We start from the raw sequence: 23,241 nt of genomic DNA, 5'->3' as shown, positions 1-23,241 counted from the left end.
GTCTATAGCAACCTATGACCGTCAGTGTTTGCCCCAATGTATACTCCATCTTTAGGGCTAAAAGCTCTAGCTGCTTACTTATGGATACTGAATGCACAATGTTACAAGGGAAACGATTTTTTATATAAATGGCAATGCCACCACCCTTCGGTCACAACGGTAGACATTGTAGCCCTTAATTGCTATATCCCTATCTAAAGTAGATTTACTAAGCCAAGTTTCTGAAATTATAATAATATCAATTAAAAAAAACGTAGCTTACCAGAAATTGTACTATGTAAACATTGTAACATGTTGTCACTAAACCTAATAAAATTCAGCTTAGTTACTAAAATGTTTTCACAATCACAATACACTTATTGTGATGCAAGATTTTTTTTCAATTGCTAAGAAGCGTTTGCCAATTCTTAAAATACTTTTTCTAAACTCTTAACACAGCAACACAGCTACATCACACAACTCTACATTTCAAAATGCAAAAAAATAAATAAAAAAAAATTTTTCAATGTACACTAAATCTATCAAAACACTGCAAACCTGTTTCAAAATCGAATTATTCAGTCAAAACTCTAGCACTCGTTTTCTATCCAACATGAACACATAGTCAATCATAGCAATGACTGTCAAAATTGGTTGCATTACAAAAACTGTATTACTTGTTATGTTTCAGTTCTATCTTTATAGAACATACGCTATTAAATCCATTTTTTTATTTTATTATTATTTATTCAGCTGTGTGTGTGTGAATTCATGGTGCATTGGATAGTATGTGTACAACAAAATATCTAAATGTGAAGGAGTCATCAATACTTTATAGTAATGTACACCTGAAAAAATAACAAAAAACAGTAAGGGACAGAATTTCTGCAGTAAAGGCTTTATTAGCAATATAAAATTGCTGTCAGTGATCAACAAAATGAAACAAAAAAGACAAACATACATGGCGTTTGGTTTAAAGTGTGCAAAATGACAGAAAAAAGGGACAGAAAAAAAAGTCCTGTTCTAATCTATATGATCTTCAGCATTTGGCCACATGTTCTCGTCTACTGTACATCACATCGTATGTTGTCTCTCGCTATACACTTTGGATAGAAACGCTTGGCATGCCTTATCCACCCCTGACAGTCTTCAACTGAGATGTCTCTGCAGCCAGCATCCATGGCATCCAGGAGGGACATTTGGTCATGTGACCTCTAAGCAGAAAGAAATTCCTCAATGGGGTTGAGGAAAGGAGAGTACGGAGGAAGAAAAATGGAAATAATTCTTGGATGAGCTGCAAACCAGTTTGTGATTTCATGTGAATGGTGGAATGCTACACTGTCATGTAATCACAAATGTCCTCATGTTTCCTCCCACCTGTTCTGCTTCTGGCACCAGTTGTTGGTAGAGGTCATCTAAAAACAAAAGAAGGCACTCTGTGCTGTAGAGACCAATCTGGCTTTTCTGCAGGACCAAACCAGCACTTGAGATTGCAGCACACATTGTGATATTTGCTCCTCTCTGACCCGGCACATCAACGGTGGCCCTATTCCCAATTACATTTTTTCCACGTCTGCATGTTTTTGCCAGGTTAAACCCTGCCTCGTCTACATAAATGAATTAATGCAGTGTCTGATCAGCCTCCAACTCCATAATTCTCTGAAAGAAAAATCACAATTTTTACATAAATGCTTTTCACTATGTGGGTATGTTTACTTAGAGTAGAGTAGCAAGAGAATAGTGAAAAAAAAAAAAGACGTGTGGAATAGTCACTGTAGAATCAGACATGGTGTACAGACACTATACCTGGACGTATTGGTGCCGGAGTTCCTTGACCTGATGACTGTTTCTCTCAAAGGGAACCGTGTACAACTGTTACATTAGAGTTCTGTGTTTGGGTTGAAGTCTGAGTCCGAGCAATGGTAGCCAGGTTGATGCTTTCCACGTTCTGGAATACCAGGTTGTCCTCCATTCTGGTCTGAATTTCTCTCAGTCATTGTCAGCAATGACCCATCCTACAATGGCATGTTCTTGCACTGAGAAGCTTTCTTCTTCCCCCAGAGAGAGGAAGTCATTGTGTCCTTTAGAGCAACAAAAACACAACATAGGTGGTCAGCAAACAGCAACTTGATAGCCCTCAACTTACCTGTTGGTTTGTTGAAAAATCCGGATAATGGAAGCAACGGTTGACCGTCTGAGATTAGGCTGAGTCTTTCACCAGCCTCTTTCACCAGCCTCTCTCAATGATAGACTATGGTTTATCACATGGTCTATGATGGTGGCTCTTATTTCATCCGTGACAACAGCTCTTACTCTCCTTTGAACAGCAGCACACATTCTTCCTCCTCTCCCCCTACCTCTCCTTCTCCCTTGTCCTGGTCCAACTAGTCCTCTCCCTCGACCATCTAGTCCTCTCCCTTGTCTAACTAGTCCTCTTCCTCAGACATTTTTTTTTTTTTTGCTCCTCTGTGTTGTTCTCTGTTGCTTTGAACAAAACTAATCCAAAGAGTGCCTTTTTATTGTGTATGTCCACGTAATGGAAAGTCTTCAACACCTGGCTATGTCTCTGATTGAGATTGGAATCAGCTATTTCTTACTGTAATGATCAGTAATTTAAAAATGCTTATCAGATGTTTTTTCTGTGTGTTTTTTTTTTATCTGTTTCAGTTCTTTTGAGCTGATGTTGTTGCAGAAGACGTTATACTGTATCTATGGTTTGGAACATTATGTCTTAATTTCTGGCATGCTGCGTTTAAGCATTTGTAAAAAAAAAAAAGACTATAAAGATCCATGATTTTGGCATTGGGTATGCTTATATGTAAAGAAAATGTAGGCATTCTAGAAATGTGTTAATTGACTGCATTTTGTGTGAACATGAATTGTGCTAATGGTATGATCACAAGAGACAGATGTTGTGCTAATTGTGTTTAGAGTTTTGAAAATATGAACACAGATTGGACAAAAGGATGTCAGCAATTGAAAAAAACTGTAAACTCCAATATTTTTAATGCACATTTTTTTCCATCTAGAGTTTAAAGAGATCAGGTTAACTGAGGGCTGTGAAGGGAATGTGGAGGTTTTCTACAATGGATCCTGGGGTAATGTGTGCTGGAACCAGATGAACACAGACACAGCGAGTCTGATCTGTCAAGAGCTGAACTGTGGAAGATCTGGTGTTGAATCCAATTATTCAGAGGGACTGAAGTCTCATAATTGGCTTGATTATTTAAAATGTCAACGTCATAATTCCACTCTATGGCAGTGTCCATCTTCACCCTGGGGACAGAATGACTGTGATAATGAAGTGGCCAAGATCACTTGTTCTGGTAAGATGATTACCAGTATTATTTTATGTATTATTTATGATGTCTATTTGTAATTTTCTGTTCAGTGATCTGAACCTTTAACGTTTTATTCTCAGTGGAGGAAAATTGTGAGCCCCCTCAAAGTCGTCTTACATGTTCAAACTCACCATCTTCTCAATCGCCTCTCTTTCCCTGTCTTCTCCACTATCTTTTAACCCTGAGTTTCCCTTAACATTACAAAATATTGAGCTTTCAGCGTGGCTGTCTATTCTTCTTGTCTATTTTCAGAGGATACTCTAAAGCCTTTCCAACAGATTGTGGAAGCAAGAGAATGTTCCAAAATCTTTTTTTTTTTTTTTACAAATATCTTCAGTTGCGACTTTTTTTAAAAACTAAAGATAGACAAATGAGAGTTAGGAATGGACATAACAGAGATAGAAGACCTTTTACTAAATCCAATCTGCTTTAAGGGATCAATATCAAGGACATATGACATCTTGTCTAGCAATTGCCTCTGCCTTGCCGGGACTGAAGGGTGTCTGGGAGAAGGACATTGGTCAAACCATTGAAGAGAATGACTGGGATGTTGTACGTGATAACGTGTAACCGAAATGTACCTCCCTTGGGATCCATGAGCTCAATTTCAAATTCTTTAATAGGATATATCTTACACAAATGCGTATTAAGAAGATGTTTATCAACGCTACAGGCCTGTGCTTCAAGTGCAATAAAGATAAAGGTACATTAATGTATTGTTTTTGGTACTGTGACAAAATTTTGTCATATACTGAAAGAAAGTACATAGTGTAATGGAAGATCTTCTTAGACTACACTTCGATATGACCCCAATATTAATTGAATCTTAATGTGAACACTCTGTTTAAAACAGATGCAATACAGCTATTTGTTGTCCTGGTATACTCAGCTAAAAAATGCATTTAGTTACTTTGGTCTGCATCACAGGCTCCATCCCTTATTGTGGACATCACAGATTGCTACATGAACATTAGCTACATGGTTACCACTTAAAAAGCTCACCTACAACAAACATCAAAAATCTAAAATTCTGGTTGATATGATCTCCCCTTTGGGAATATATAAAGGAACTCCCTCAACATATCAGACCGCTTGTAATCCGCTTGTAATTGTATTTAAATGATGCTCTAAATTAATGACAAAACTGGTAAAAATCAAGAAGTTTAAAATGAGAGTGAGCCAATAAGTGGTCTTCTACTGCTCTCTGGCCATTACCATTACTATTATAACACAATCAGATTTTGTCAGTGTTTATCACTTCATTTGTACTGACACTTCACATAATTGCTAGTACTATGGTAAATCATAGACCCACTGTCCTCACATGAGGACATAATTTGAATCATGAAATATCTGCATTCTATCTGCATTTTATTTTTGCATACATGATGTTGCATATATTATTTATTAATTTACTTATCAGAATCTGCGTAGGAATCACGCCTGATTAATTACTGATTAATTACTGATAATTACTAATAGTAATTACTGAGTAATTAATCTGATCTTGTTACTCGCTAAATTCCACATTCATAAATCTAAATTCTAAACCTCTCTTTCTTGTTTTTATGAAAGAACTTTAAAAAATACCTCTTTTCAATTATACATTGTCTGAGAACAAAAAAGTCTTAAAAACATTATCTGTTTGCAATTATTTTCCTTTTTCAGTGTCATGTAATCACCCCAACCCCCCCCCCCCCCAAAAAAAAAATAAATAAATATTTTTTTGTATTCTGTTGTTATTTATTACTTTGTTTTGAGAATCAATACAAAAATGCTGTTCGTGTTTCTTTATTTGTGTAACGATAACCAGCTGGAGTGCCCTTGAGAGCCACCAGAGGGCACTCCACACCTGACTCTCATGTTCACTCACAGACTACATCTCCCATCATTCTCTGCCTGGACTCATCAGCACTCATTATCACATTCACCTGTATCTCATCTTCTTGTTTAGTTCACCCCATATAAGCCTGGTTCACCCCATCACTCACTGCGAAGTTTTGTATGTTGTTGCACTGCACTTCTGAGCGTTTTTCCCTGGTTTTGTGTCTCTTGGTTTTTGGATATCTTGCCCTGTTCCCTGGATTACTCTCTTGCCTCTGGTCCCTGCCTGTTTTGTTTGTTTGTTTGGACTGCCTTCCAGTGTATGACCTATTGCATGTTCTTTGGATTACCCCTAAATAAAGCTGCGTTTGGATCTTTACCTTCGAGTCTCGGAGCAGATCGTAACAATTTGCATGTGTGGTCTTGAAGTAATAGGTATAATAAATAATAATAAAAATTATAAATAAAATAATTCAGTATTATCATGTTACTTTCATGTTGAGGTAACTGGATTAGTTTACTCTTTTTAATATGATTAGATAAGAAGAAAAGAAAAGATGGAATATATTTATATGTTTACCTTGTAGTGAATGCACTGTATTTAATATCATGTAAACATATTCAGCACCCTGTCAATTCTTTGGCAAATGATTAATGCATGTCTTATTATGTCTGTCTGTATGAATTTTTGAAAGATGAAATTTCGAAATTATGAAATTAATTATGAAATTTTGAAATTATGAAATTTTAAAAAGTTGTTGAAAAGAAAAACCAAGAATGGACAGTCCAACATCAACCTGCAGATGAGCTAATGCAAAATATTCAGTATCAACCACAAAATAAAAATAAAATTATTTAACACATTTTAAATTTAAAATGGACCATCACACAATAAACTGCAGTTGAGATCGGTGTTTAAATGTGTTATTTATTTATTGATGACCAAAATTATACGTACAATTATCTTTGCATACCTTTTTTGTTGTTATCACTAAAATGTATTAAATAAAATTGCATTGGGAATTGTTATGATCTAAATTTATTTGAAATTTTGTCATTGGATAGTGCTGTCAACTGCCTAAAATACTGTAACTAAAAATTATTTCCCAACTTTTTCTTTTGTCCACTATCCTGCAAATGTTCTTAAAAAAAAATAATTAAGTTCATACAAATTAATTAATTGATTAAAAAACATATCTTTTGAGTATCCGTTGATATCAATAGAAAAATAACAGGCCAAATACTGCAGACTGAATTTTTTTGTTATCAAATTTTGCGGCGCATGTAGCATTTCATACAAAAATATTTGAAATAGCATAAAAACAGCCTGATAAAATATTTTTCTTTTCAAAGTAGTGTTATATAAAATCCTTCAATATTTAATGTTACACTTAGTTTTGAAATGTACCAGATCAATTACAGTTAGCTAATTTTCTACATTTAAACTGAAATAGAATATAATTTGCTTTCATGTTGTTTCTTATTAACTTCATCTGTGTGCTTTTTCTTTCCATTTGCCATATTCTTTGTAATTCATTTGCTATATTATTTGAAATTCAAAGTGATATTATTGGACAATCTTTCAGAGGCTTGTGAGAAATGATGTACTTTGCTCAATTGGCAAAAAATGATGATGCAACAGGACTGTGACTGAACCTCTTACCAGTTCAGAACATCACTATTAAACAGAACAACCCAGTATTTAACAATTCACTGCAACTTCAACTTATTTAAGATCATATATAGATGAACATGAGGAAAATGGACTATAATTCAGGCATTTGATCAGCTAAGAAAAGAAAGGAAACCTCCAATTTTCTCCCTCATTCAATATAACTGCAGTAACAACAACAACAACAACAATAATAATGATTCTTATTCACAATTTATTTTATTATTGTTTGAACTATAAATAAATATCACCATTGCAATATACTTCTCTAATGTAAAATAAAAAACAAGCATTTAATAAAAATGATTCACATTAATAATATTATTAATATCAATTATATTGTAAATAATAATAAAATGTTAATTGTAATATTTTAAGTCATCCTGCAGACCCCTATGGAAGTTTGCTGAGGCCCCCTATAGTGGGCCCTGACCCCCGGGTTAAGAACCACTGATCCTGGGGAAGGTAAAACACTTCAAAAGTGTTTATATATATATATAATGATATATATATATATATATATATATATATATATATATATATATATATATATATATATATATATATATATATATATATATATATATATATATATATATATATATATATTTATTAGCTTTATATGATTATTATATGTTATATGTTAATGGTTATTATAATAACCTAAAGAAAATAAAAATATCACTCAAATACATGTGCAGTAAAATAAGCTCTATGTTTAATAATAAAAAAGTTTAGTAGCTGTAAAAAGAGTAATGATCAATTTCTGTCCAAATGTCTGTCGATTTGTCCACAAGGTCAAGACTCCTGTCTGCTCCTCTTTACAATAACAAGTTCTGTGTCTCCATCTGGAGGATGAATCAAGCATTACAGTATCAAACACACTAAACACACATAACAGCTACAAATGCATAATATGATGCCAAATGAATAACTTTGGAAGAGAAACTAATGTTTATTTACAAATATTATCTGAATAGCCTCTGTTTGTACAAACCAGTCCAGTTCATGTTATATATTATTAAAACACTGTTTACTGTGCTCTTGGTTAGAACATAGTAAACTACACTTAATATTATGCACAAAAATAAACTTATTAAAACATTTATTTACAGCAAAACTATTTTAGTGTGTGAAATGAAGCTTCAGTAAGTGAGCAGTCAGTCATCAGTCAGTCTTGTATCTCCTGTGTGCAGTGACAGGCTTTGATGCTGAATATAACCTGCAGTGTTTCTCTATCAATCTCCTGTAAGTTTAGTGTGACTTTCTCTCCACGCTGACATATGACTGACACGAGTCTGTCCTCAGTGAAGTGTCTCTTCACACTGGAGGAGGAGTCCCGCTCATCAGCGCTCACACTTTATTGATATATATATGGAGAAAATAAAAATGCTGCTGTGTGATTTGTCAGTGATTGTGTTTGATGATTTCCTCTGTTGTGTCTAATAAGGGAACAGTGAGTGTCATTGGCAGCTGTGAGAGTCTCTCTCTCTTTAGGGGACTGACAGGAGCCAGTTTCTTCAGTGTGTGTGAGGGAGCAGAGGAGAAACAGAGTCAAACAAACAGTGTGACGAGCAGAAGAAGATGGAGGGATTTCTGACACTCGTTTTATTCTCCTCTATAGTCACTCTAACAACATCTGGTAAGTAAAAATAAAATAAAAAATAGTGAGTAATGAGGTGAAATTATGTTTAATTGAGCAGTTGCCACTAGAAACTGAATAGAGGCCTGTGTAATATCTAGAAATAGATCTTATGACACTAGATCATTTATCTAATACCAATTCAATTTTAATAATTAATTTTTAGAGGCAACCAATTTAATTTGTTGCAATTATTTTCTCCTATTTTGAATATATCCTCAACTTTGCAATGTTCTACTGCTACTAGCTAAATCTCTCTTTCATGTACAGATTTCGAGACTGTTAGATTGGTTGGTGGTAACAGTCGCTGTGCTGGTAGAGTGGAGGTTCTTCATGATGGTCAGTGGGGAACAGTGTGTGATGATGAATGGGATAAGACTGATGCTGCAGTGGTGTGTAGAGAGCTGGGATGTGGAGAGACTGTAGATGCTCTGAGTGGTGCTTACTTTGGACAAGGATTAGGTCAAATCTGGATGGATGAAGTGGACTGTAGTGGATCAGAGTCAACACTGAAGAACTGTAGATCAGACGGATGGGGTGTTAGTGACTGTGGTCATCATGAAGATGCTGGAGTCAGATGCTCAGGTGAGCGGCTCTATACATCACTCTGTTAATACATCACTGATCATGGTTCAACATGCACCAATACTCAACTTTCTTTATATCCTAATTATTTGTTAACAACATGTATTCATTACTTCAATGAGCTCACTGTTTCTGCTTAAATTAATACATTGTTTAAATGAATACATTATTAGCTGACTGTGATTTGTATTTCTGAAATGCATAACTTGGACACAGTCACTCATCTCTGATGACTCTAACAGATGACTCTAAATTGTAATGTGGACTCATGCATTTTCTGTAAAGCTGCTCTGAAACGAAATGTTGTGAAAAGCGTTATACAAAAAAAATGTTGAATGTTCATCCACAAATATTAAAACAACTTGGTGTAATTTGTATTCAGAGTTTTTCATAAGCAATTTGTTGAATAATTAACATGTTATTGTCTAAACAATTCATATAAAAAAAATAACTAACAATATTTAAGTAAAGGACAGTGACTTGCTGTTGCTTTATGTCTGTATAAAAATGACATTGCCAGATGTCTCTTCAGGACATAACACATCCAATTAAAGTGTTCTTCTGTGCTGTGCACTCTCTCAATATAATCAGAAACCGTAAACTATGGACGGTTTACAAGACTTGTTGATGGACCTCACCTGTGCTCTGGGAGGCTAGAGGTCCTTCGTGGGAACACCTGGCACACAGTGTGTGGCGCTGCCTTTGACCAGCAGGATGCAGAGGTTGTGTGTAGAGAGCTGGACTGTGGGGCTCCTGTACAGGTGCTGGGAGAAGATGCTTTTGGCAAAGGAGACGCTCAGATGTGGACACAAGAGATTCAGTGCAGAGGAAATGAGTCTCAGATTTACTTCTGTCCAACATCATCTTCTCTCAAAAACAACTGTACCCATGAGAATGATATTGGACTGTTATGTTCTGGTAATGAAGCAGAAAGATTTCAACTTATTAAGATAATCACAAAGAAGCTTTTTTAAACATTTATTTGAATATACTGTTTAAGTAAACTCTTTGTTCTTTGTCCAGGTTACACTGACCTCAGACTGGTCAATGGTTCTGACGTCTGTTCTGGTCGAGTTGAGCGTCAGTACTTCAGTAAATGGGGCACAGTGTGTGATGCATGCTGGGATATGAGAGCTGCCAGTGTCCTCTGTAGACAGCTGAATTGTGGGATTGCTGTGTCTGTTGTGGGATCAGACTGGTTTGGAGAGGGAAGTGGTGAAATCTGGGCTGATGTGTTTGATTGTGACGGGAATGAAACAAAACTCTCAGAATGTTCCGTCTCTTCATGGAGTCGAGCTGAATGTTCTCATGGACGAGATGTTGGAGTCGTCTGCTCTGGTGAGCAAATTCACACCGTGATAAAGTCATTGGTTTTCATGTAGTGTACATTTTAGATAAATACTGAATGACTAATAAATACTCTCTCCAGAGAGTGAAGCTCATCTGAGGAACTGCAGCTCTCCACAAACTCTCAACTGCAGCTCCACACAACAGCTGTCAATCAAACACTTTGGTGAGAAAATCAACATCTGGGCAGATTCTTTAGTTGTTAATGATAAATAATGTTCATGTACAAGCACTGTTTTTCTCTCTCTGAATATCAGGTCGCGGGTCCATCAGGCTGGTGGGTTCTGGGGGAGACTGTGCAGGGAGGCTGGAGGTTTTTCACAGCGGCTCATGGGGGACAGTGTGTGATGACTCTTGGGATATTAAAGATGCCCATGTGGTGTGCAGACAGCTGCAGTGTGGAGTGGCCCTCAGTAACCAGCAGGTCCCAGCCTGGTTTGGTCCTGGTTCTGGACCCATATGGCTGGATGAGGTGGAGTGTGAGGGGAATGAGACGTCCCTGTGGAACTGCTCTTCTCCAGGCTGGGGGAAACATGACTGTCAACACAAGGAGGATGTAGGAGTCGTGTGCTCAGGTAATCAGTAAAGAATAATTTAAATAATAACATTATCAATAACCTATCAATGTGACCGATAATATCCAGTACACTATAATGCACATCGACAGCAGTGTTGGGAACTGAGAATATGTTCTTATTCTGAAAATATATATAAAATATTAGAACCAATAACTGTTCTTTCACATGCACTTTTCTATGTGCTCTGACAGAGTTTTCTGAAGTAATATATTTATTGTTACCACAACACAACATTACTTCATGAAATGCATAGCGCGACTAATGTAGTCCGAATGAATGACTTTAATGAGTCGGTTCTCAGCACACAGCATAACTAGTGTAGTGATTCCTGAACAAATGGGTCAGTTTTGTTCAGTGAATCAAAAACATACAGTTTAGAGCAAACTTTGAGACTGAAATATAGTTACTGACTGAATGCTCATACAACAAAATGTAGCTAAATATACATAGTGTGCATTTGGTCAGTAGCATTTTTGTTTGTTTAAAGTGGTATTACATTATATCACAACCCCCCCCCCCCCCCCAATAAAAAAAACAAAAAAGTTACTAAAAAGTCTGTGTAAACACCCTTTGCATGAATTGTTTTAAATGTTTGAAATATATTTAATTTTTAAATTATCTCATCCTTTAGAAATGGATTTGCATTTTGTTTTTCCAAATATTTATACCTTAAAAGCACTAAAAGAACCGTCAATTGATTTTTTCGTCAAATTCTTTAATGGTTTGCATCCCAAATGAACAGACTCACATGAAAGTTGACATTGATTCTCTTCCTTGTCTTTCTAGAGTTTAAAGAGATCAGGTTAACTGAGGGCTGTGAAGGGAATGTGGAGGTTTTCTACAATGGATCCTGGGGTAATGTGTGTGTAAACCAGATGAACAGAGACACAGCGAGTCTGATCTGTCAAGAGCTGAACTGTGGAAGATCTGGCAGTGAACCCAGTTATTCAGAGGGACTGAAGTCTCATAATTGGCTTGATTATTTTAAATGTCGACGTCATGATTCCACTCTATGGCAGTGTCCATCTTCACCCTGGGGACAGAATGACTGTGATAATGAAGTGGCCAAGATCACTTGTTCTGGTAAGAAGATATTTAACGGATTTAAGATAGTTTGACATGATCATGTTTGGTTAAATATTATTTATGATGCCTAATATTCTGTTCAGTGATGTTTTGAAACTTTAATATTTCAGAGAAGGAAAATCATGAGTCTCCTCACAGTCGTCTGACATGTTCAAACTCTTCATCTGCTCACCAGAGACAGTGTTCAAGTAAGTTTATCATAAGCTTATATTTCTTTTTTGTCTTATATATATATATTTTTTTTTTGTACAGTAAATTCATTTTTATTCCACATTCAAAATTAATCACAGCTTTAAAGGCCTCCAGCTTTAGTGTGTTTTGTTGTAAATGTGTTGAAGCTGGTCAGTGATGTTTCTGTGTGTGATTTAGATCATGTTCCTCTCAGACTGAGGGGAGGTTTGGGCCGGTGCTCTGGGAGGCTGGAGGTGTATCATAACGCTGTGTGGGGTTCAGTCTGTGCTGATCTGTGGGACATCAGCGATGCTCAGGTGGTCTGCAGGCAGCTGGGTTGTGGAGCAGCACTGAGGGCTGATGGGAATTCAGTCTTTGGTGCTGGTGAAGGTGTTGTGTGGCTGAACAGAGTCGAGTGCAGAGGGAATGAGATTCACCTGTGGGACTGTCCTCGCTCCCTGGAGAACCACACTGACTGCTCCCACAAAGAGCACGCTGGACTCACCTGTGCAAGTCAGAGCAAAACACTGAGCAATATCAGTCATTTTAACATCATTTTAGTGCTACTAACTGTATTTGCATGATTTTTAATCTTTCTGTGTCTGTTTTGACAGATTTGACAGATTTGTCAGTGTCCACTACTCCTGCCACAACAACATCAGCTTCTCCTCCAGTTTCTCAGACAGTGCGCTCAACATCAGTCACTCCTCCACAAACTCCTCCAGTGTCTCTCTCTGTGCTTGTGGTTGTACTGGGAGTTTTGCTCTTACTGCTCTTAGTGCCACTGCTTATACTGATTCAGCAGAACAGAGTGATGAGGAGAGGTAGGAGAGATCCAGAGACTGTCATATTGTGTGTTATTCAGTGTGTGATCAGTCATGTGTTGTGAACTGACAGCAGGTTTGTCTGTCTACACTCACAGCTCTCTCTAAGAGGAGACACAGGACGACGACTGAGGCCGTTTATGAGGAGATTCATCACAGACACAATCACTTCACTCAGAGAGGTGAGACATGAGCCGTGAATCTTATTTAATATGATTAATAAGAGAGTCTGTCAGACACTTGATGTTCATCTATTATTAGTCCTGTTAAACCTCCGGCTTTAAACCAGATAATTCCTCACAGAAAACCACAGAGCTGCAGGTGCATGTTTATGTGTGTGTGTGAGTGTGAGTGTGTGTGTGTGTCAGAGAGTGTCTCTTCCTGTCTGTAATTTGAGGTAATAAAGAGGGGTTCATACATTTGTAAGTTTAGGTGCAGGTGTGTGTGTCTGTGTGTGTGTGTATTTGTGTGTGTTTGTCTCTTCCTGTGTGTATTTCTGGAAGGCAGTGAGGAATGGGTTCATGTGAGGATACATGTGTGTTTACTAATAGGCATAAAAATTAGGATTTCTGCCTCTAATGCTTTTAAAATGTAAGTAATTAATATTTGTGTTGTGTTGTAAGTAACACAATGCTTCATGATCCAAAGGAGAAATGAGGATTCAGTCTGTATGGAATGAACATGTTTCTGACTGTTCTTCTGTCCTTTAACAGGAAGTCTCGTCTCTGAAGAACTGCATTCTGGGTATGAAGATGCTGATGAGTTTCTCTCAGGTTAGAGCTGAAGAAGATCCAAATCAATAATTTGATTTACAAATATAAAAAAAAATATTTACACATTTTAACACTAATTCAACTGTTCTCAATACTAAAACTTTTATCTTATTAGAAAAAGAGTTCAAGACTGCATATTATGATGATGTCACCAATGGCAGTGTCCTGAAAGGTCAGTGATCCCGCTGTGTCCCAATCAGAGGCTGTGTCCTCCGGAGGTCACATCTGAAGACTGCATACGTCATTGAGGCGGTCTCATTTAAGAAAAATCAGTATTTTACACCTCACAAGGAATAACAGTCAATTTTATTACGGTTGCCGTAATATTACGCAGTCTTCAAATGTGACAACCGGAGGACGCAGCCTCTGAATTGGGACACAGCTAACATTCATTACCCAAAACCTGCAACAGTATATTTTACATTTATTTTGTTTCCCAAAATATAAAAAAATGCCCAAATTATACATGTTTTGATGCAGAAGAGATGATGAAGGAAATAACACCCGGATACTATGATGATGTCATCACTGATGGACTGAAACCAGATCGTGAGACAGGTGTCGTTCGGTTATTCTATAATAGGAAGAAATATTTAAAATATATTAAAATCTGTAATATGTATATAGAAAAATATATATACATTATATATTGTCTCATGTTAAATTTACAGAATACACACCTGAGAGCTATGATGATGTAATGACAAGTGGACAGAACTCTATCAGAAATGGTGTTTACTTTTTATTGTTATTGGTGTATTTACCATAATCCTTTTATAGTGATTTATGATATTATGTATTAATCCAATTACATTGTAAGATATAATGCAATGTTTGTTCTGTCTGTATGTTCATGTGTAGTGGACACACCAGAGCATTATGATGATGTCATCATTAATGGACAGATCTTTCGAGATGTAACGGGTGAGTCACACAGAACTGCAGTTCATGATCACCTTCACCCACTAATATTGAACATTTCTACCATTAATGAATCATCACGACTTTATCAGGAGTAAATCTAATAATCTCAGACAGTCATGAGGTGAAAGAGATCAATGACATCATTAATGACACAAGCTGATTTACAAACTACAATGTGAGGTTTTTATTTCACATGTGAATCAGAGGGAGATCAGGAGGAGTATGATGATGTGAAGAACAGCAATGAAGATGAGAGGAACCTGTTGGGTAGGTTATTGTAACCTTTCTATAGCATATATTATTTTTATTTGTTATGTTTCTCATTTAAACTACATCTTGATGTAAATATTACAATGAAAATGATCAGTTTGCTTTTGTTTTTAAAAACAGACTATGATGATGTGGAGGAGGAGTCAAATAAAGAGGGAGGGGCCATATGACTCACTGACCACACCCACTGCCTCTTCATCAAATCATATAACAGTTCCTGGAGATATGAGGGTTTTTTAAACTGCTGTTAAAGATTCATGTTTTTGTTATCTGAAATATTTTTGTATAACAGGTTACATGTATTGAAACAAATTTTTTTATTTTAATATTTGGCCTATTATTTTTTTATTTTAATATCAATATTTTTCACCTAATAAACAAAAGATACCATTTATTCATTACATTTGTCACAATATTTTTTAAAAAGCAGTAAATGAGAAATGAGAAAATTAAAGGATTAGTTCACACCAAAATAAAAAAATTCCTAATAATTTACTCACCCCAATGCCATCCAAGATATCCATGTCTTTCTTTCCTCAGTGGGAGAGAAATTATGTTTTTTGAGGAAAACATTTCTGGATTTTTCTTCTAACAATGAACGTCATTGTTTACCATTGTTTTTAAGTCCAAATCAATGCAGTTTCAAAAGTCTTCACAGCTGAATAAGAGTTTGTTATCTAGCGAAACGATAGGTCATTTTCAAAAAAAAAAAAGATAATTTATAGACTTTTTACCTTCAATAGTTCAGATTGAGCTGATCAACAAACGGACAGGGAACTACATCACATTGAAAGGTCACGCCGGCGCCGGCAGAAGTACCGCCCCACTGTTTACAATGCGACCGTATAGGAGGATAGTTCAAATAGTATTGTTTGCTATTATATAGCCTATATAGTAATAGTATTCAGTGAATATGAATAGTATATGAATAACATTATGATGAATATGACTATGAATAGTAGTTCAAATAGTATTGCCGGCGCCGGCGTGACCTTTCAACGTGATGACGTAGTTCCCTGTCCGTTTGTTGATCAGCTCAATCCGAACTATTGAAAGGTAAAAAGTCTATAAATTATAATTTTTATTTTGAAAATGACCTATCGTTTTGCTAGATAACAACCTCTTCTTCAGCTGTGATCGCGTACAGCCCGTTTAAACACTTCAAAGACTTTTGAAACTGCATTGATTTGGACTTAAAAACTATGGTAAACAATGACGTTTATTGTTAGAAGAAAAATCCAGAAATGTTTTCCTCAAAAAAACATAATTTCTCTCCCACTGAGGAAAGAAAGACATGGATATCTTGGATGGCATTGGGGTGAGTAAATTATTAGGAAATTTTCATTTTGGGGTGAACTTAAGCAAAACACTATAAACATTTAAAGTTGTTGAAAAAACGGTTAAGCAGTTCAGCTGCTGACAGCATTATCTAGCCTACCTAAATATAATGAGAAAATGGATTTACCACTCAAATTATTATTAGGCATCACATTTTTCCATAAATTTACTGCCATAGTTATAGTATTTCTTGTGTGCTGTCAGCTTGAATTAACTTTATGTAAACTTTTATTTAAAAAAAAATATACTGTAAAAGACAGTTATACACATTATGTAAAAAAAAAAAAAACTCACCCAAAATGCAAATTTTATTGTGTGATGGTGAATTTTTACTTTAAAATGTTTTAAACAACTTGAAACAGTTTTTAAGTCTGATGTGAGTTATTTGCGCTGCGCTTGAATCTTTTGCAGCAATAGCTCCATCTGCAGGTTGAGGTTGGGCTGACCCTTCTTGGTTTTTCTCTTCAACAGCTGATATGTTGCTATTTTCTTTTCCTTGTATTTCTTGAGAGCCTCCTCACGCTGAGATTTGTCTTTCAAGAATTACTACAGAGACACACATAATAAAACAAGCGTCAATCAAAGAATGTAAGGGTGGTGAAAAAGGTGTATATGACATAGGGCTGGGCGATAAAACGATAATTATCGCGATATAATTTTTCTCGATAAAACGATATCAAGAGGTCGATAAATGTTCGATAATGTTTATGAGCAAAAAGCGGAACGAAACTCATTTGAACCGCGCGCCACACGGACCATTTATCCGCTCGGCTCAAAGTCCAAACGGCAGCGCGAGCGCGAGCTCACTAGAGCAGATGCGTTTACTCTGATCGGTCTCGTCACGAGATCTAGTGAGAAGCGCTTGAATTCAACGAAGAACACAATGTCTCAGTGATTTAAACCAGTTTAAAGGCAGATGAAACAGCGCTGACAAACAGGAGAAACACTGTGCGCAACGATACAGTCAGAAGGCTTTTCCTTCTACAAATTCCCATCATTTACCATGGATTTACTCTAACGTTAGCCTAGTAATATCAACTGCACCATGAAATGTGGGATATACATATTGAATTGTAATATATTATTAATGTAGACAATGTATTAAAGGACTAATGGAATATAATTACAGTATTTAATGATGTATTTAGGCTGCTGTTTTTCATACAAACACCACAGAAACCATAAAGTTAAATTTTGCCATGATAGTGAGGTGCTACAGGCTATGCCTGGCTTCATCTGTGGTTGTCATGATCTAAATGCATGATACTGGATGACCAATGGTTAAGTTTAATAAAACTCAAACAGTCAGAATATCACATTTTACCAAAAAAAAAAAAAAAATTAGCACATGCAGAAACTAAGAAATTGTCCAATAAATATATTTATTTTGTTAAGGAAAAATGACAAATGTTTGAATGTTCTACCTCAGATTTGTGAAATGTTCACCTGTTTGGCAAGTGTTTGCCATGATATGTTCTGACAATAACGAGTAGTTTAAAACCACAGTTAACGCTCTGGTTTCTACAACTTTCACTTAGGAGCAAAAATCTGCCTTTAAAACTTGAAAGAAATAAAGATTTGACTTTTATCGTGATAATTATCGATATCGACTGATATAAAAAAAATTATCGTGATATTTTTTTTGGGCCATATCGCCCAGCCCTAATATGACATAATGGATCTTACTTAAAGGCTTATTAGTTGTTAAAAAGTTAAAAATGTCATCAATTACTCACCCTCATGTCGTTCCAAACCTGTAAGACTTTCGTTTATCTTCAAAATACAGATGAAGATATTTTAAAAGAAATATGAGAAATTCTTGTCCTTGCATTGCATTGCCCCATGTGACTGGTTTTGTGGTCCAGGGTCACATATAAACACTGATCAGTGAACATAAACAGAAGCTCAACAGATCCTGCTTGACGTGCGAGAACAAACCTCATTGGTTCTTGCTGAAGCTCAAACGTGCTGCGTAACACCAGAATGAACCTCATTATTTATTTCTCGCATGCTTGAGCTTCAGTTTACCACAACTGATGTGTGAGTTGCTGAATGTTTATATGTGAATAAAATCCTAAATTAAATCCATTCATCATATAATTTTCTCTTCAGAAAATTTTTACTAAAGTTTTACAATCTCTTTATGACCTTTTTGAAGCTCAAAGTAATTGCGTGTCAATGGAGGGACAGAAATCTCTCAAATTTCATTAAAATATCTCCATTTGTGCTACGAAGATGAACGAAAGTATTGCGGGTTTGGAACAACATGAGGATGAGTAAATGATGACAGAATTTTCATTATTGGGTGAACTATCCCTTTAATGACATCACAGGAGATTCATTAGGAAATGGAAAACTGTACAACAATTCCATCATCCTGAGTAAAAGAACTGCATTTGTAGACTCTAGCACTGAGTATACATTTGTTAGATATAATCATTTTATATTGGCCAGTTTCTGTTGCCTCACCTCTCTTTTTCGTGCACGTTCCTCCTTCATCCTCTCATATTCTCATATTCTTGCTTTGTCTTTTGATACAAAGACATTTTATGCTTCCTTTGAATGAACGGGGCCTTGTGGGAGCTGATGACACAATTAAAGGTCCCGTTGCATGCGATTCCATGTTTCAAACTTTAGTTAGTGTGTAATGTTGCTGTTAGAGCATAAATAATATCTGTAAAATTATAAAGCTCAAAGTTCAATGCCAAGCGAGATATTTTATTTAACAGAAGTTGACTACAAAAAACGGCTCGATTGGACTACACCCCTCTACATCCTGCATTAGTGACATCACCAGAACCGTTTCTTGACTAACCTCCGCCCACAGGAATGCTCCCTCAACTCTACTGGCTACTTGCGCACTTCTTATAACTTAGCCTACTGTGTTTACTCAGCTCTTACGGTGATTTTCTGAAGTAAAACTGACGCTTCATCTTTTGTGTGATGTACAATAAACTTTATTATACTCATCAGTATATGTTTGATCATCATTCAGACAGCAGACTTGTAGGCTATTAGTAAGTAATGGATACATAGCCTACAAGCAGATGACAAATACGTTATAATAACCGTAATTAAACTAATAAACCATACCTGTTTCATCTCTATACAGCACTCTGACTCTGTAGGCATTATTGTCCGACTCGAAATGAACACCGTTACTGAGAGTTTCTGATATTATCATCATTCCGTGAGATGAATTTGTCCTGACAGACTGAGCGCGAGCTCATGAAGCTCCGCCCCCTGTGTCGTCCAGCAGCACCTCATTTGCATTTAAAGGGGACACACTGAAACGGCTCGTTTTTCTGAGCCCCAAAAAATGTCAATTTAAACATGCTGTAAAAAATGATCTGTTGGGTATTTTGAGCTCAAACTTAACATACACACTCTGGGGACATCAGAGACTTATTTTACATCTTGTGAAAAGGGGCATAGAACGGGACCTTTAAGGAATGTGGCTTTGTATGTATATACACTATCTGTTACTGTACCTGTCAGACTGTGCTGGTTTATTAGATGAATCAGGATCAGGATCGGTAGTTTGGTCAGTCGTTGTGTTTAAGACGTGTTTCTCAGGAGAATCTGAAGAATCCGACCCCATGTTTAGTTCATCATCTGACTCTGTCTCTTTATCCAGTGCTCTCCCTTCACATCTTTTCTTCTTTTTCTCCTGTTCTTCTTCATCTCGTTCTTTTTCAGCCAGGTACAGATGTCTCAGATGCTCGGGATATTTCTCCTCTAACTGAACTTTTGATACTTGATTTTTCTTCCTCTCCTTTCGAAGAAGTTTGTTGTATTCATGCCTTACTTTCTCCTTCTTTTTGAAGGCAAACCCCTGACCTGATGAAGCATGAGACAGAGATGAGATTCAGACAGAAAACATTCAAATTTTAGTTATTTATTATGGATTATTAAGGATCTATAACGTTATTCAAATATACATTATTGCAATTTATTCAAAAATTAAATATATTTTCTTTAGAAAATGGTATGAATGTTTTTCATCATTCATGCAAAGATTAGGCCTACTTACAGATGGTGGACAACCAGAATGGTCTTTGATGGCAGGTCAGGGAAGTTCTTAATTTCCTGCACAAGCTCTTTACTGTCCAAATCAGAGTGCCCCTTAAAGTGCAGTGTGGTGCCAAGTGCCTCGCATTGATCTGTCAGCTCCACCGTCTGCAAGACTTGGGAAATTAGTCAAAACTCCGAATTTGTTTCCCACATTTTCCAATGTGGAAAATCTCTCTTTGATGGCTGACGTGGCTGCATCAACGACAACATTGAAGAATTCAACCTCCAACTTCCTAAGTGCATCACTGAAAGGCTCATCATGTGATTCATATTAGAAGTGGCGCTTTGTGGACCTCAGCCTTTTTTTGTTTTAATACAGCCTCCACATTCATATCTTCACAAATCTCTTTGGCCGCCATCTGTGCAGTCACAAAGCCAGTTGCCCTGTAGCTCTGGAGATCTCGCTCAGTCTTCTTCAAAAGACTCACGGCTAGGTCCACATGCATGTTAGGAGACTGCATGAGTTTGCTGGCATGCTGTATTGCAGATAGCATGTCATACCAAACAACCGTGCAGATGCTGAAGCGGTACGACCCCACCTCCTCAGACAAAGACTGGGCCTCAGCCTTTATAGCAGGGTCTTTGGTGTGGTCTCTCACCTCAATTAAAGCCTCTCTCACGGCAGCTCCCTGGTACCTCATGGGCTCGACGCTCTTGACCTTGCTTTCCCACCTTGTTTCTGCCCACATCTTTAAGGTGATGCTCACATGGTTCTTTAATATGGCCCATCTTTGGGTGGAGGCTGAAAATAATGTGTACAGCTTTTGCAGGACACCAAAGTAACTTAAAGGGTTACTTCAGGATTTAGCATTAAGCTTTGCATTAGTAGAAAACCTGTAGTATTTTCGAATTACCGTGCTTTCCCCCCTCATATCCCCCTGAGAGGAGAGATTTATGTATTTTTTGTCTGAAAAAAATCCTCCGATGACGCAAAAATCGTCATTTTGCGTCATCGGAGGATTTTCTGGCCAGAGGCTAAAGACTACAGCCAGTAGATGGCGTTGTTCCGCATGTTTTCAGCCCGCCCATAGAGGAGGGATCTCACTCACAGAATGTACACAGTGTCAGCTGTCTTTCTTTGGAAGCTAAGCTAGCAAGCTCTTGTTCTGTGGAGAAAGCTGAATAGTAGGAGAAAGCTGAGTAAGTAGGGGTTACATCCTCCTTTTCCTGATCGGTTGATGTGCGTTTTACCCTTGCTAAGAAAATTCCCGCTCCTCCGTGAGAGATGCGAGACCCGGTGCTTCTCAGTAATGACGCCACCGGCCTCGCGCCGTTCTCCCGCGGCCGTCAGCCTCGTCCTGCTCGCCACAGTAAACATAATGAATGGCGACTGTAGAACGCAAAAGCCGAATCCCGGACATTTTGGGCGATCTCTAGAGATCCCTGGCAAACTCATCACGTAGGCTAAGTAAGCCTTGTTGTTTTCAACTGCACACTCTTACCGGTAGGCGTGGCCTCCTAAGGCAGCGAAGCAAGTGCATTCTGGGAGTTGTTGTCTTTCATCCACATAAGCCAAAAATACATTTTCTGGCTTTTCTCAGTCTAGAAAGCTCCAAATTCAAAAATTTCTTCACATTTCTTCTACTTAAATGACCTATTTTAAATACACATTCATCTTCCCAGAGGTGAAGTATCCCTTTAAAGCATCAACAGATCCCTTAGCAGCATCACACACAACTAAATTCAATGTATGTGCCCCACATGGCACAAACAGAGCTCGGGGATTCTTTTCTAAGAGTCTGGCTTGAACTCCCTTATTTTTGCCTTTCATGTTTGCCCCGTTGTCATGTGACTGTCCTCTGCAGTCTTCAAAAGGAATTCCCAACTCCTCAAGTCTCGTCAGGATCATGGATTCCAAGTGCTGGCCTGTGGACTCCTCTGCCTCCAAAAATCCCATAAAATGTTCCCTGATATGGGGCTTCTCCATCAGTGACACCACTCTAATGACCACTGACAACTGTTCTGTGTGGCTTATATCTGGGGTGCAGTCCAAAATGATTGAAAAAAACTTTGCCTGCTTGATGTCATCCACTATAGCAGATATGATTTTGCTGCTCAACAAATCAATCAGCTCGTTCTGCTCATGATGGCCTAGGTAGCTGTTATGACTTGCTGTTCCTCTTTCGACACGGTTAAGGTGATCTTTCATGATGGGATCAAACCTGGCCATAAGTTCGACCTCTTTGAGGAAGTTCCCATTTGATGGTGTGAACAGTGTTTCTGTGTGTCCCCTTAAAGCCAAATTTCGAATGGCCAGTGACTGCACGATAGCAGTGAGACGTGTCAGCACTGCTCTCCATCTCACCCTTTCAGCCTCCAGAAGTGCCATCTCCTGCTTATCAATAGTTGTCCCACTTTTTAACCTCACTGACAGTTCCTTCCATGCTTTCATGCAATTGAGGTGTTCTGTACTGTTTTCATGTGATGTGAGATAATTGCTTGCATGTTTCCAATTTGCCATTCCTGCACTTGTTAAATTGATGTTCCTCTTGGAAAACAATTTGCAGCAGAAGCAAAAGAGGCTGTTGTTCTTAATTGAATAAATCAGCCAACTTCTTGCCATCTTTTCACCACTTACTAATGTCTTCTTAAAATATTGGTGGTGGCAACTTCTCCCATCACTCTCATTCCTACGGAAAACAAAGCCAGGTGGCACCTTACTTGGTCCTCTGCGAACCAGCTCAGTCCGAATCCTGTCAGTCAGATGTGAGGGCCAGTTAGCAGGGTCGGTTGACAGAGGCTCATCCTCACCAGTGGGGCTCAGTGGGAGTTCAGCTCCAGGCATTTCTATCAGACAGCATATTGGCATATTA

At 37.3% G+C, this 23,241-nt stretch overlaps 1 protein-coding gene across 1 annotated transcript; it reads left to right on the top strand.

The window, feature by feature from the left end:
* Positions 1–9,016: 9,016 nt before the first annotated feature.
* On the top strand, positions 9,017–14,591 carry LOC308689065 (scavenger receptor cysteine-rich type 1 protein M130-like; the record flags this gene model as incomplete). Its single annotated transcript, XM_081362616.1, has 15 exons — positions 9,017–9,043; positions 9,757–9,961; positions 10,067–10,149; positions 10,238–10,381; positions 10,475–10,556; positions 10,648–10,965; positions 11,755–12,051; positions 12,165–12,242; positions 12,424–12,738; positions 12,840–13,049; positions 13,148–13,231; positions 13,763–13,822; positions 13,938–13,994; positions 14,303–14,380; positions 14,494–14,591. The coding sequence occupies 15 exons, from the start codon at positions 9,017–9,019 to the stop codon at positions 14,589–14,591; spliced, it is 2,136 nt and encodes a 711-aa protein (XP_081218742.1).
* Positions 14,592–23,241: the final 8,650 nt, after the last annotated feature.

This window comes from Scardinius erythrophthalmus (assembly GCF_964197995.2).
Source record: "Scardinius erythrophthalmus genome assembly, chromosome: 4".
NCBI classification, from domain to species: Eukaryota; Metazoa; Chordata; class Actinopteri; order Cypriniformes; family Leuciscidae; genus Scardinius; species Scardinius erythrophthalmus.
Note: the sequence above shows the minus strand (reverse complement) of the source record. Positions and strands in the feature narration are given on the sequence as shown.